Source organism: Alosa pseudoharengus, unplaced genomic scaffold, assembly GCF_046254945.1.
Source record: "Alosa pseudoharengus isolate Yale_2024_CS ecotype anadromous, Long Island Sound unplaced genomic scaffold, YU_APseudo_1.1 YU_APseudo_1.1_scf_8, whole genome shotgun sequence".
NCBI classification, from domain to species: domain Eukaryota; kingdom Metazoa; phylum Chordata; class Actinopteri; order Clupeiformes; family Clupeidae; genus Alosa; species Alosa pseudoharengus.
The window spans coordinates 6,688,559-6,703,528 of record NW_027468870.1 but is presented as its reverse complement, the minus strand read 5'-3'; the positions used below and the strand labels follow the sequence as shown (position 1 = coordinate 6,703,528).

Here is a 14,970-nt window from a genome sequence, read left to right as displayed (position 1 = left end):
AGTTGGTGTTTTAATGTATGAACACACACAATTGAACAAAATAAATATAATTTTTTTTATAAAAATGAAAAACCTCCATCTTACGGTGTTGACACACAACTGACGGTGTTGACACATAATTGACGGTGTTGACAAACAAATTGAGAATCAAACTGATTAAAGACATTTGACTAGTTTTGACATGGCAGTATCAAGGGAAAGAGTATCAAACTTCAAACAACAGGACCTCAGGCAAGTAAGTTCTATGATTTGCTCCAATTTCTCTCAGCAAGTAAGTTCATATAGTGTTTTATCTGTCATTACTGCCTTCGGTGTAGAGCCAAGTATTAGATATTTATATATAATAGTTTGTCTAACCTGCGGGACTTGGACATTGGACAAGAGGTGTTGAACAGGGAACAAGCTGTCCCTGTCAGTTTCAAAATCTTTCACTGGACAGAAACAGACATCCCTCCTCCTAGCCTAGTTGCCTGCTGTAGTTTTACTGGTCACCTTGCTATTTTATAGTTGTATCTGGAAACAATATAAGTCGCAGGACCAGCCAAACTATGAAAAAAAGTGTGACTTATAGTCCGGAAAATACGGTAATAGTCTATAAAAAACATTGGGTTAAAAACAACCCAATTTCAACCCATCCACTGGGTAAATAGTGGTCGAGCCCAGCACTGAGTTATATTAGCCCCGAAAATTGGGTTGTTCGGTCAACCCAATGAGTTGGGTTGATAGTCTAACCCAAACATTGGGTTATCGTAACAAAACTGTTAGGTTAAACCTACATAATTGTTGGGTAGGCTATCTTATACAACCCAGGATTTATATTATTTTCACTGTCATTTCTGGGTTATGCTGACCTAATTTATGGGTTATTCTAAGTATCTTATTTTTCTCCTTAATCCAATCACTAGCCTATTAATTGATAATAATTCAAATAAATGTTTGCAAATCATTAATGTTACAATATAATGTTTTAAAATCCATCCAATGGGCAACAATAGCCATGCAATGAAATGAAACAGCTCGACATTTATTTATTTGGCAGTTTATTTTTTGAACAGATAGGCTAGCTAGAAAAAGTTTGTGATACTTCCATGAAGGCAGGCAGATTCCACTGTCCATTTTGGGGATCACCCCTGTGAATCAAAGAAAAAAAAGAGTGCATTAATCACTGTTATTTACAGAAAATTATTTTTCATGAACCATTATCATTGTATGATGTTGACAAACATTAAAAATCCACCAGGAGACAAAATATTAGCGCAACACACTCGGAAACCATGACCACCTATAGACCTCTCCAGAATAAGTCCCGCCTCCGTAACTTCCGTATCCATCCAACTTCCGGGCGTGGATTGTCTATGGGGAATAACATGGCGTTTCGAAATATCATACCGGTAAAACATCTGTAGGTAGCGAAGTTGAAAAAGCTGGTGGGCAGATTGGCCTACACACTTCTGCCATATAGTTTCCACTGGATTTTTTGATTGTCGGTGCCGTTTAAGTAGTATACTATAGACTATACTACTCAAACGGCACTGAAAATCAAAAAATCCAGTGGAAACTAGATGGCAGAAGTGTGTAGGCCAATCTGCCCAGCAGCTTTTTCTACTTTGTCACCTACAGAGTTTGACAGGTACGATCTTTCAAAACGCCATGTTATTTCCCATAGACAATCCACGCCCGGAAGTTGGATGGATACGGAAGTTAGGAGGCGGGATATATTCTGGAGAGGTCTATGGAGTTATAATAACTTGTAGCTTCTAGTTCTAGATGTTAGCTAAATGACTGTCTGATACTACAACCAGAGCCTGTCTTCTCTGCTACAACCAAAAACATCCAGTAACGTTAAGTTACATGGCTATAACATGAAGCTACCCTGAATGAATTAATAAGATGTTGTTTGCCATTATTATTACCGTACGTGTGGCTTGTGAAGAGACTAACATTACTGTGTTGGCTAATATTAGCTGACAAACGTTAGCTGCAACCATTAGTCTAGGCAGAGAATGTCTAATAAGGGGAGAACCTTCACTCTCGGAACTCTTCCGGTGTGGTACTGCATCTAGGGGCGCTCACAGGCGAGTCCAGAATGAATGGAGGTCTATTACCCCTCAAAATTCCTCCCCTTTCAAATACAATATTCAAATTACTTTTAAAAAAAAATATGAGGATGGAGGTCTATTACCCCTGTACCCCTCAAAATCCACTTTTCTCGGGATATATATATTTTTTAAAGTAATTTGAATATTGTATTTGAAAGGGGAGGCAACGACAATACACTTGGTTGAGTATTATATTTTTTAAAGTCACTTAATTGTTCTAAAAAGCCTTTCAAACGTGCCAATGACGTCATTCATTAGCATGATCATAGCATAGCATAGCATCAATGCTAGCGTGTTATGGGCAACAACGACCCAACCTGTAAGAAAACGAAAGGACATGACTCCCGGATTATTTCACTTTTGATTGAAAATCCATATCCATTTTGCGAAAAATAAAATAAAATCGGAGGGTTTCAGTTGTTAAATAGGTGAAAACAACAAATGTAGCCATGTAGCTCCATAGGGCCCCATGTATTTTGGACTCGCCCGCGATCGCCATCTAAGTGAACTCTGGTGAACTGCAGCCAAATTCGGTTTGTATGGGATTAATAGAGAGTGGGGAGGCTCTCCTTAGAAGGGCTCTGGTCTAGGCTACAACCACCACGAAGCATATTTAATTAGCATTGATGCTAGCTATATGGTCTGCTAATGTTTACCAGCTTGGTATGCTCATTTTAGTTCGTTGTAAAAGTTAGTTTTGTTTCTGTAAGCAGTTCATACCCAGTGAACAAAGAACTATGTTTTTATGAGTCTGTCTTTGTGTATATTTAACATGAACAGTAATTGTAAGTTAATGTTAGCTAACGTTAGTTAGCATGTATGACACAATTGTTAACCTGTTTGAGGCTGAACGAAATTGGCAGGCAGAATATCCATTCATATCATGAAGGGTAGCTTCTACATCTCTGGGTGGACTTTTAAAATCCGTCTGGATAAAACATTTTATAAAAAGTTAAAGATACATACCTTACGAAATCGCCTGATTTCCATTGCATGCTTACAGCTGGTGGACTGGACGGTTGGAAGAATAACGATGTTTTTTCGAACTCTCAAATAACTATGCAGCTGTGTTAAAGTCACCCAGGTGCTGGGTAGTGTAGGCCTACTCCACGTCAGGTGGGAGAGAGGAGGGGCGCTGTCCTAAACTATCAACCCAACAAGCTGGGTTACAGAAAATAACCCAACATCAGTAAAATCAACCCCACAAAATGCCCTGACAGCCTCAACCCAGCGTTTGGGTTGAGAAAATAACCCAGTATTTTTTAGAGTCACATGCTCTGCTAACTATTTCCTGAGGGGGACATTGGCCTAATTGTCTGAAGATAAAAAAACCATCCGTTGTGCTTTTGGCCAGCTATATAGGAGACAATGGGCTAGTAAGTTATAGAAAAGTTCAAGGAATGAATAGAAAATTTTTTTCCTTCATTGTGCTCCTGAGTGACATCGGTGTCTCCCTCACCTGCCGACATTACACCGGAGAGGACTGTCGCCCACCACCACTGCGACTCTCTGGTCAAATGGCGTGACCTCAGGGAATTCCGTTACGGTGCCTATCATGCCCACACTCCGCCGATGGGCAGCAGCTCAGCGTTTGACCTCCACTTTGATGTCCAACCATTTTTTTTATAATTCACTCACAGCGGTTCTCGGAACCCACTGCATTTACAGCCTGTTCCACATTGTCCCACTTGAGTTTTTTTACGTTTCGTGATTATCCCGGAGGACAGGGTGCCAAATAAAATGTTCCTGGCCTCCACCTCCACCTTTTTTTGTTGTTGCTGCCATTTTCCGAACGAGAGCAGTCACCTAGGCCTAGACCTATAGTAATTTAGAATATTAAAATGGGTGTAATTGTGGGTGGAGACAGGGTGGAGTGTCGCGCTCGTGCATGTGCGCTTAATTTCACGTTAATTGGGATGTACAAAGAAAAGTTGCAAGGATTGCTGTGTATGCAGTTTCATACTTCTGAATTTTTTCTGCTTGCCCTACTTTCCAGGTTTTCGCGTACACAATGTTTTAGTAGGAATTCCACGCAAGTCTTTGTACAATGGCCCTGATCTGGTCTCACTGTCATGCTCTGATACTGCATGCTTTATACTGAACTTAAGTAGAGGACAGTGTGGGACAAAAGCCACTGTGAAAAGACAGTTGACAAAGGCAGAAAAGGCGCGAAAGAGAATCCTTCTAGAATTCTATGCGAACAATCTATATTTCAGCGTTCTACAGTCTATGGAAAAAATACCTGTCACATAATTTATTGCCAAGTAGCAAGTTTTCACCCACAAGGAATTTGCTTTGGTCTCAATGTGCATGACATATACAATAAAAAATATATAAAATATATTTACAAACAATCAGAAACAAAACAAAAAGCGCCATCGCACCCATGACACCAAGACATACAACAAACAATGAACAAATAACAAAAAGCAAAGCATTAATTAAATTACAAATATATATATTTTTTTTTAAATCCATGTTAAATTAGTCCAACCGGCTGAAAAACACCATTCAGTCCATTGCAACAAGAGCGAGACATCAGGAGCAAAAGGAGTTGGTGTGTGGTGAAGTGGGGGACAAAAGGTGACACTCCTTTGCTGAAAGTTGAGAGCGATGCTTGAGCAGACTGCTGGAAGGTGCTGTGCCGTTGACAGGCAGCGAGCAGGGCAGAACCAGTGTTTGTAGCCCATGGGAAGATGCGACCATACTGTAGCTGCAATGTAAATAAGGCTACTGCCAGGAAATCCCCATTGCTCGACAAACACTGCGAACCTCATTGTTGATGGTGGCATTGCAGGAGCAAAATTGCAAGAGTTCAGCGGCAGTGTATCGCAAGGCCTTCATGACCAAACACAAACAAGCCTAGCCTAGCTAGCACAAAGGCAGGTGGATGGGCCCTCACAACACAACTGGCATTCCGAGACAGCCATCTGCTGCTCTGAAGAAGGGAGGAGTGTCAGTGGTTTTATGCTAGACCTTTGCACCGGCGCACAGGTTTTGGCTGATTGCCACCTACCACATAACAGCATACCTGTACGGGGAGAAAACAAACCACAGCCTGGGGAATAGGACAAAGCCACAGGGCTATATATATAAAATATTGTGGGTTGCAACACCAGAATGCAACAAAATAATATTTGTAGGCCTACAAAAGGTGTGTGGTAATTTGAAGTCACTGAGATGTCTTTCTCTCCTATAAACATAACACAATTACAACTTCACTAGAAGACATTAGACACAACATTAGAGGTGCACAAATCCTATGCTCATATTTTTGCTACAGTCGCTGCAGTATATTCCTGCAGCAAAATGCATTAACACCTGCATAAAAATTAACTTGTGTGAGAGAAAATATAGGCCTACAACACCAACACCTTATCAATTCTTCATTATATAGGCTACCTTACCATAATCCTATCAGACATCAAGATAATCACATTCCTACATTTTATTTCTACAGTTGTTGCAGTGAATTTGGTGCAAACCATATTCTTGGTGGAATGCACATCTGCAAATCAGTAGGCTATGTTTATGAACATGGAACAAGACTCCTGTGGAATATTTTCTCACAAATGTAAATAATTTCTAGCAAAAGTTCAAGTCAATACCTTCAACTGCAAAACAATTGTGTTCCTGTAAGATTTACTAGAAATAAAAAAAATAATAGAAAGAGCAGAAACAACTTTCAATTTCATCACGTCTACTTACGTCGTATTTTGAGACGTCACTGCTCTGCGACGATGACATATTTTCCGCGCACAAATCAAACGCGTGTGTTGTTCTAGTCTACTTGCTCTGCTTGTTTGTGCAAAAGCACGTTAATGAGGTGGCATATTGAAGACACATAAAGAAACGACCACCTATGGATTTACCCTGTCCAGACTGGATCAGACATGCGGAACAGATTTGGAGTCGGTTGGATCCTGAGCAACAAAAAAGGTTCTCCGTCCAGTCCGACATAGGCGACATATTTGACTTTGGACAGTCACAGACAACGTGAGTAACTGTTAATGTAACAATTTCAGCCTCAATGTCAGTGCTCATAGTTTCCTCCGATGCTGAGAAAGACCAAACAAATACTTGGAACTTTTGACTTCTCGTAGTTATACGGTACAGCAACGTCATATCGTCTAGTATGCTAGTGCAGTGACCGTAGTAGCCATTATGTCTATGGTAGTAACAGAGAATGTCTAGTAGCTAGCTGCTAATGTTAGCCAACTTTGGCGACGAGGATGGCTGTTGTCTTGTTTATGTTTATTCCGTATTTTTGAAACTGTTCAGTATTTTTCTAGAATCTATGTTTAACTTGGATATTCTCCAACAGACTTATTTAATTGAGTCTTTAAATTTAGATCTCCTTTATCTTCTTATTAACTTATTCAGGGTCGAGGATGTCCAGGTCCTGTCCGGTATCGGCACCACCTATCCCGTGCAAAAGTGCGCACAGAGTGCTGGGCGCTGTAGAGAGAGAGGCAACAGCAGTTTCAAAGCTAAAGACTACACGTCTGCTACGCTGCACTACTCACAGGTATGGTTGCTCCTGCCCACCAAACTTTTAGCAATAAACCACATCCTCTGAACCTATAAGAATCCCGTAAAAGTCTATGGATGAATGTATGGATTTCAAGCCTTTTTTTGTGTTAATATGTGACTGTGTTTGATTTTGTGCCCTGAGTGCTAGTGGGAGAATGCAAGTCAATACCTCTGTGACAGTTTCATACCCAAAGACATTATTATGTCTAGGCCTGGTTTCTAAAACATCACCAGTTTACTGGAAATACATATAAATGATCTACCTTCAAAACATTTCTGCCATCTTCCTCTCGTGTACCCCGGTGAACTGCAGGGTTTGTGCCACGCCCCGGGGGACTCTGAGCAGCTGGCTCTGTGCTATGCCAACCGATCGGCCGCCCTGTTTCACCTCGCCTGCTACCAGGTGGGTACACGCCACTGGGCTGTATGATGTCATTGGGACCGACTCCATAGTCTAGACAGGAAGCACTTGAGGAGGTGGAGATGGAGAGCAAAGACTCGCGTGTGGTCATAACACCGTAACACCGTAACACCATATCTTAAGACAACATATGTGGTTAGAACACTTTCAGAACACCGTAACACTTTCAAATTCTCTTCAGAGAGCAGGTGTGGCCATAACTCCTGAAAACCCAGCTCTTTAGAGAACATCTCCTCTCATAGCACCACTTACAAGTCTTGCTGATCCTAGCACTTACCAGCCGTCTTGAACTGACACGTAACTGTTAAAAACAGCACTCACTGATGCACTTATTCTTACTGTACTCTACCGTTTTTTAAATTGTCCTAAAATTGTTGAGAATTGCTTTAAAACTTAAACTGTTTACCATGTTGTTAGTCGCTTTGGCTAAAAATGCGTCAGCCTAATGTAATGTAATAACACCTTAACATCGTGTTGTAATGTGTAGTCATAACACATTAACACCATTCACTGCCCCCAAGTCTTTGTCTCAGGGATGAAGAAAGTGCTCTTGTTTTGAGGTGTATGGTTTAATGGTATTGTTTTGGCCTTCTTAGTTTTGCTCTTACATTTGTGCTGCTTAGTCATTACAAACTCCAGTGCTTAGGGCTTTGTAACACCACCTACAGTATTTTAGATGACTCATGTTAACACTCAGGCCCACTGGTACGCCTCACAGTGTTGTCATTTATGTACACAATCACAGATTATCCTCTTGGAGAAATAATATATTTTCTGTGTCATGCATTTTGTGGTGGTTGTGCAGAGCACTGAGTAGATTCCTGAGTGTGCTGTCTGAGCTGAGTCTCTCCCTGTGGGCTCTTGTCTGCAGGAGAGTCTGGAGGACATCGGCCGAGCGCTGGCACACGGCTACCCCGCTCAGCTGCAGCCAAAGCTCCGCACCAGGAGAGAGCAGTGCCAGGCCTTCATTCGGGCACAGCCGCCTGGGCAGCAGACGGGCACGGCGCCATCAACCGCCATCACAGCAGGAGTGAGTCTGCGCGTCAGCCCGGAGAAAGGGCGCCATCTGGTGGCCACGGAGGGGAAGTGCGCTGGAGAGGTGCTGCTGGAGGACCAGGCCTTCAGCTGTGTGCTGATCCCAGGAGAGGGGCTCTTGGGTGGGCCGGAGGGCAGGACCAAGCAGGGGGCAGAAGGGCCAAAAGGGGCATTTGGCACGGAGGACCGCTGCTGCCACCGCTGCCTGTGCCCCACGCTGTGCCCGGTGCCCTGCCCCGGCTGCAGTTACTCGCGCTACTGTGGGCAGCGGTGCCAACAGCAGGCCTGGCAGGAGCACCATCGCTGGGAGTGCCCCCTAGGGGCAGAGCTGAGAGCCGCAGGCGTCCTGGCCCAGCTGGCACTGCGGGTGGCACTGAAGGGCGGCCTGCCGCAGGTCAAGAGGGCGCGAGGGTCAGAGGTCAAGGCTAGGAGCCAGTCAAAGCAGGAAGTGCCTGAGGAGGTGAAGGAGAGGGAGAGCGATGATGAGAAAGAGAACACATGTGGTCAAAACACCACATCGCCCTCTGCTGGACAAACCAAGTCAGTGCTGCCAAGCAGTGCTTCCATACAGATGTCTGACCTCTGTGTGGGTTGTCATGGTGATGCTTATCAGTATGTCTATAGTCTGTTGCCACACGTGGAGGGACACGCCCCAAGTCTGCGATTCCTTTATGCCATTACCATAGCAACACTGTACCAATTACTGCAGCAGGCAGGGCCTCCTCCATACTCTTGGGGAGGTGGGGACTACGGGAGTGACAGCTCTGATGGCCAATCACCTGTGGCTGGAGAATGGAATCCAGAATTAAGCATGCTGGGAGCTACAGCTCTGAGACATCTTCTACAGCTGAGGGCTAATGCCCAGGCCATCACTACTGAGAGAGTATCAGGTGAGAGCACACACACACACACACACACACACACACACACAGGTACAGCACACAGACTATCACTCCCAGGAGAGTGTTTAAGATAATAGAGCTCTTAACCATCTTCTCTAATCTCTCTCTCTCTCTCTCTCTCTCTCTCTCTCTCTCTCTCCCTCCATTCCTCTCCTCCCTCCTGTCTCTTCTCTCTAATCTCTCTCTCTCTCTCCATTCCTCTCCTCCCTCCTGTCTCTTCTCTGATCTCTCTCTTCTCTCACCTCACAGACAAGTGTGGAGCGGCGGTACAGGCCAGCCAAGAGATCCGTGTCGCCACGGCAATCTTCCCCACTCTCAGCCTCATGAACCATGCCTGTCGACCCAACACCAGTGTGACCTTTGACCCGGGGTACGGTGGGCGTGACCCAGATGGGGCCCCACCCCTCATCACGTCTGTCACAGGGGTCTCCGTCACAGTCCGCGCCGCGAGGGACCTGACTGCTGGAGACGAGCTACTGCACTGCTACGGTAGGGCAATTAACCGTCAGGGGCAATAGAGGGTAGGGCAGTTAACCGTCAGGGGCAATAGAGGGTAGGGCAGTTAACCATCAGGGGCAATAGAGGGTAGGGCAATTAACCGTCAGGGGCAATAGAGGGTAGGGAAGTTAACCATCAGGGGCAATAGAGGGTAGGGCAATTAACCGTCAGGGGCAATAAAGGGTAGGGCAATAAACCGTCAGGGGCAATAGAGGGTAGGGCTATTCACCGTCAGGGGCAGTAGAGGGTAGGGTTCTTAACCATCAGGGGCAATAGACCATGGAACTGTGGACACCCTCTAAGTGGAACACTAGCCAGTGGGGTCTGTACCCTTCTGCAGCAGGGCGGTCTGACATTGAGCCATCGGCCAATAGTGTTTCTGTTAGGAAGATAGTTCATAGATACATGGATATTTTATACAGGGTTCCCACGGGTCATGGAATTTCTGGAATATCATGGAATTTTGGAAAGACATTGTGACATCAGGGAATTTGATCATTTTTGGGGCAAAGTCATGGAATATCAGGGAATTTTGTTGTAGCAGTTTAAAATGTACTTTCCTAAATACATTAGTACAAATATTTCCATACAGAATTGGTGTATATCTGGTTATTAGCTTTACTGCTTGCTTGAGTAGCCCAACTTTGTTTATTCAATCCCCATTTATTAATCTTCCACTCTAAAAAAGTAAAAGATTCTTGAACACGCTGCTCTGAAATCATTGGTCGGTTTATTGTGCCATTCATTATATAGTAAGTCAGGGAAATTCAGATTTTTTGAAAGGGAAAGTCAGGGAAAAGTCATGGAATTTGACTTAGAGTGGGAACCCTGTTTATAGTACCACACAGGAATGCTAGCAGTCAACACAGAGCACTGTTCCTCCTTCAAACAACCGGTCTTGGACATTCACTCACTGTTAGTTAACCCTTTGAGACTCAGTCATTATATCACCGTTGGTTAACCTCCCCAGCCCTAAGTGATTTCTTCCTCTGTGGTCTGGTGCCTCTCAGGTCCCCACTGCAGCAGGATGAAGGTGCAGGAGCGACAGCGCCTCCTCCTGCAGCAGTACCGCTTTACGTGTCAGTGTGAGGCCTGCCTGCAGGACCTGCAGTCACCACCAGAGGGCTCCCACGCCAGCACGCACTACAAGTGTCCCAAATGTGGCAGAGCTCTGCAGGTAACTGTTCGGCTCGTGTGTATGTGTGTGTGTGTGTGTGTGTGAGAGAGAGAGAGAGAGAGAGAGAGAGAGTAGAATCTTTTATTAGAGTTACTGTTTGATAAAAATATGTTTGTTTACAATGTGAGACGGCTCATATAGTCTAGTGTTCTGTATCTTAACGTTAGTCTCATTCATGATGTTTTTGTTGTTTTATGTTGTTACATGTTGTTGGCGTTGTTGTTATTGTTGTTCTTGTTATATTCATGTTGTTGTTGTTCTTCCTGTTCCTGCAGACGGGAGCTGGCGGTTATGTGTGTGTGCGTAAGGGCTGCTCAGGGCAGCTGTCCAGCAGGGATGTGGAGCAGACCCTGCAGGTCATCAGAGGACGTCTGGATCAGGCCCTGGAGCTGCTGGAGCTGGACAGGCCAGGTGAGGCCACACTTACTGACTGACTTAACCCATTTACTCCTAAAATGCCTGCTAAAAACGCCTATAGAATCCTATGGCATTCTAGACTAAATAACCTTATTCCCTGAGGGCTTTCTGAAAACATACAAAAAAATAAAAAGCATGCTGCGCTACGCAGCATCCAGTGGGAGGGTCAATGTTGCGCTACGCAGCATCCAGCGGGAGGGTCAATGTTGCGTCATGCAGCATCCAGCGCGAATGGGTTAATTACCTACTTACTAATTCATTTGGCTGATGCTTCTACCCAAAGCCACTTACATGAGAACATTAGAAGGGCCAGCGCCCAAGAACACATGTGTGGCAGCAACACACAAACACACAACTGTTTACGCATACCCCATCTCAATCATCTATGTTCTATTTACCCCATCTCAATCATCCATGTTCTATTTACCCCATCTCATCTTGAAATCTTGAATTTCTCCTTGAGGATCAATAAAGTATCTATCTATCTATCTATCTATCTATCTATCTATCTATCTATCTATCAATCATCCATGTTCTATTTTCCCCATCTCATCTTTCTCTTGTCTCTCCTCTCTCCCTCTCTATCTATTGCCCCTTGGTCTCCCTCTTTCTCTGTCTCTCTCTTTATCTCTCTGTCTCTCTCTTTATCTCTCTTTCTCTCTCTCTCCCTGTCAGATGAGGCCCTCAGGCTTCTCCAGGAAGCTTTGAGCAGGGCAAAGCGCCACCTGCTGGACACACACCAACTGCAGGGGAAACTCTCTGATACCACTGCCAGAGCCTACGCAAGCATGGGTGAGTCTCACACACACACACACACACACACAGGGTCTCTGATGCCAAAGCTAGAACCTACCCCAGCATGGCTGAATTATACGCACACACACACACATACACAGACACAGCCTCTGTCTCTCTCACACACACATACACACATACACACACACACACACAGACACAGACACATAGACACAGCCTCTGTCTCTCTCACACACACATACACACACACACACACACACACACACACACACACACACACACACACACACACACACTTTCTGTCTCACACTCACACTAATGTCCTTCTGTTGCAGGTAGCTGGTGTGAGGCGGCCTCCCACCTGAGCCGCAGTGTGTCGTGGGTCCGCGGGCAGTTTGGAGCGGACAGTGTGGAGGTGGGACAGCAGCTCTTCAAACTGGCACAGCTGCACTTCAACGGGTCAGTGCCCCACACAGGGGAGGGGCCGGGGATGTCAATCAACGGGGCTGGGGGAGGGGCTGGGGATGTCAATCAACAGGGCTGGGGGAGGGGCTGGGGATGTCAATCAACAGGGCTGGGGGAGGGACTGGGGATGTCAATCAACAGGGCTAGGGGAGGGGCTGGGGATAGAGTGGCGAAGTCCCGCCCCTTCTACTTCCGGTCCATGGGACCTATCTTTCAAAAAATTATGAACGGGAGTTAATGGAGAGATAACAATTATTTTTTGGTCCAGTTTGAATTTTGCAAAAGATATGTTGGTTTTGTGCGAATCCACTCAGTGGACTACATCTCTCGTCTCGAACGATGTACGTCACCAACGTAATGAAACGATAAGAGCTGTTATGCTAGTTAACGGTTGCATCTTGCTGCCTGCTATGTCACTTAGCAGTATTTTATGTACAGTCTATGGACGAATACAACTTACCTGATGTGTTTAATCCTCTGACTCATGGTATTTTCTTCGGCAAGGAAAGCCCAATTAAGACCTGTTGCTGGTATGCTTATAGAATCTAGTGTGGCTGTGAATGAGCTAACGTCACTAGCATGACTGATGGGTTTGTAGTCATTGGAATTACGATCTTTCACAATGTTGTAATTCAATAGTTACGAAACAAACTGCAAATGTCTTTACATGAAAAATTGTCTTTAAAATTGACAAACATCATATGGGTAATTCAAGGCACAAGTCAACCGGGACCAGAAAATAATTTATTTTTCGCCATAGACTGGCGTTCAAATTTTTTTGAAAGACTTCACCACTCTATGTCAATCAACAGGGCTGGGGGAGGCGGCAGACACATAACGGGATCAGTAGCCAACACAGGGGAGGGGCGGGGCTTAGGGGCGAGCCAATCATCAGGGCCGGTAGAGGGGACGTAGACGTGACGTCTGACATCAACACAGAGGGAGTCTCTATTGTCTCTATTAGGCTCAATAACGCACTCCGTAAACACTTTGGACACAATGTGATGTCAGATGGCATGTGCCGAGAGCTGTGAGGTGGGACAGTGATGATTATTAGTAGTGCTCTTGTGTGTAATTAATTGTGTGTGTGTGTGTGTGTGTGTACTCAGAGGGCAGGCTGGCCAGTCTCTCTCTGTGATTGCCGAGGCTCAGCGGGTTCTCAGCCTCCACCGCCACGCCCACAGTGAGGAACTACAGGAGCTCAGAGCCATGGAGAACTGCCTTACAGGAGCACTGTGAACACACACACACACACACACACACACACACACACAGGAGCTCAGAGCCATGGAGAACTGCCTTACAGGAGCACTGTGAACACACACACACACACACACACACACACAGGAGCTCAGAGCCATGGAGAACTGTCTTACAGGAGCACTGTGAACACACACACACCATCATGCCAAAAACCACACTCATTGTGACAGAATTACACACAGGAACACTGAGACTGAACACAAAACGGTCAGACTATGTGGATTAAATCTAAATGCAAAAGTATGTGTTTACACTTGGAGCAGTCTAACAGAGTAATTTATTAGTCTGATGTTTTTCAGGTGTGTGTGTGTGTGTGTTGTGTGTGTGTGTGTACACACACACTCTTTGACCTGCAGGGGGAACTCTCAGTTCACTCTAGAGAAGAAAGGAGTTTCAGTTCTTGGCACATGAGAAAAATATAGTGTAAAATATATGTAAATAATTTTTAAGGAAAATAAATATGTGTAAATATGCATCGAATATAATGTAACAAATAAACAAATTTAAGTAATAATGTTAAATAGTATTGTTTTTTCTTTGAATTTCTGTTGAAATTACTGGCTAAAATTGTGTCGGATCAGCTAAATATTTCTATGAGATATTAAAATTACTGCAGGGCCCTCAGGGAAACCATTTTATTCTATGACTCAGAATGACTTTCTGCCTTAGAATAGCGTGGTTACTAAGCTGGCCTATCAAAGGCTCTGAGCCTGTGGCTATTGGCCCATAACTGCGGAGATGAGTTCTCCTCTGGACCCCCCGAAGCATGAGAGAGTTCTGGTGATGGTGGAGGAGGTCCACATTGTTAATTATGCTAAATATATTTTAAAAGCTATTAAATTGTAAATGGCTCACCCTGCAGCTTTATGGAGTGGTTGTGGTTGTAAGATGAGAAGCTGAGATCAAGCTGCAGGTGATAAAAGTACAGTACCAGCCTCTGTGTCTGTCCCAACAGTTTAATACGTGCACGCCAACCAAAGGACCAGTCTGTCGATCCCATCAGTTTAATACGTGCACACTAACCAACAGACCAGTCTGTCGGCCCCATCAGTTTAATACGTGCACACTAACCAAAGGACCACCCATCAGTTTAATACCCACATGCCAACCAGCAGCCCAGTCTCTCTCTGACCCTTCAGTTTAATACTCGCACGGCACCTAAAGGGCAATGATCCCGGTGACCTTTCTGCAGATGATGAGCTGTCCGCCTGTGATGATGCAACACCGCGGCGTTGCCGGGGAAACATCAGTGTGGCGTCCGGCACGGCAGCTGTGCTGGGAGGTTCTCCTTAACGCAGCGAATGGCTCACCGCTCACCGCCGCACGGAAAAGGTCAACGCAGAGGACGCAAACTCCGTCCTGAGCTGCAGAATGTGCAGGCACGGGGGGGCAACTCTCAAGAGC

At 44.9% G+C, this 14,970-nt stretch overlaps 1 protein-coding gene across 1 annotated transcript; it reads left to right on the top strand.

Annotated features, from left to right (window-relative positions):
* The first annotated feature begins 5,870 nt into the window (after window positions 1–5,870).
* Window positions 5,871–14,030, top strand: smyd4 (SET and MYND domain containing 4). Its single transcript, XM_076273702.1, has 10 exons — window positions 5,871–6,095; window positions 6,483–6,627; window positions 6,946–7,035; window positions 7,925–8,978; window positions 9,240–9,479; window positions 10,499–10,665; window positions 10,941–11,076; window positions 11,758–11,874; window positions 12,174–12,297; window positions 13,413–14,030. The coding sequence occupies exons 1-10, from the start codon at window positions 5,962–5,964 to the stop codon at window positions 13,540–13,542; spliced, it is 2,337 nt and encodes a 778-aa protein (XP_076129817.1). The 5' UTR covers window positions 5,871–5,961; the 3' UTR covers window positions 13,543–14,030.
* Window positions 14,031–14,970: the final 940 nt, after the last annotated feature.

Coding starts and splice junctions, on each gene's coding strand:
- smyd4 (XM_076273702.1), top strand. CDS start 5,962: ATGGATTTACCCTGTCCAGACTGGATCAGACATGCGGAACAGATTTGG. Junction 8,979..9,239: donor CACTACTGAGAGAGTATCAG/GTGAGAGCACAC, acceptor CTCACCTCACAG/ACAAGTGTGGAGCGGCGGTA. Junction 9,480..10,498: donor CGAGCTACTGCACTGCTACG/GTAGGGCAATTA, acceptor GGTGCCTCTCAG/GTCCCCACTGCAGCAGGATG.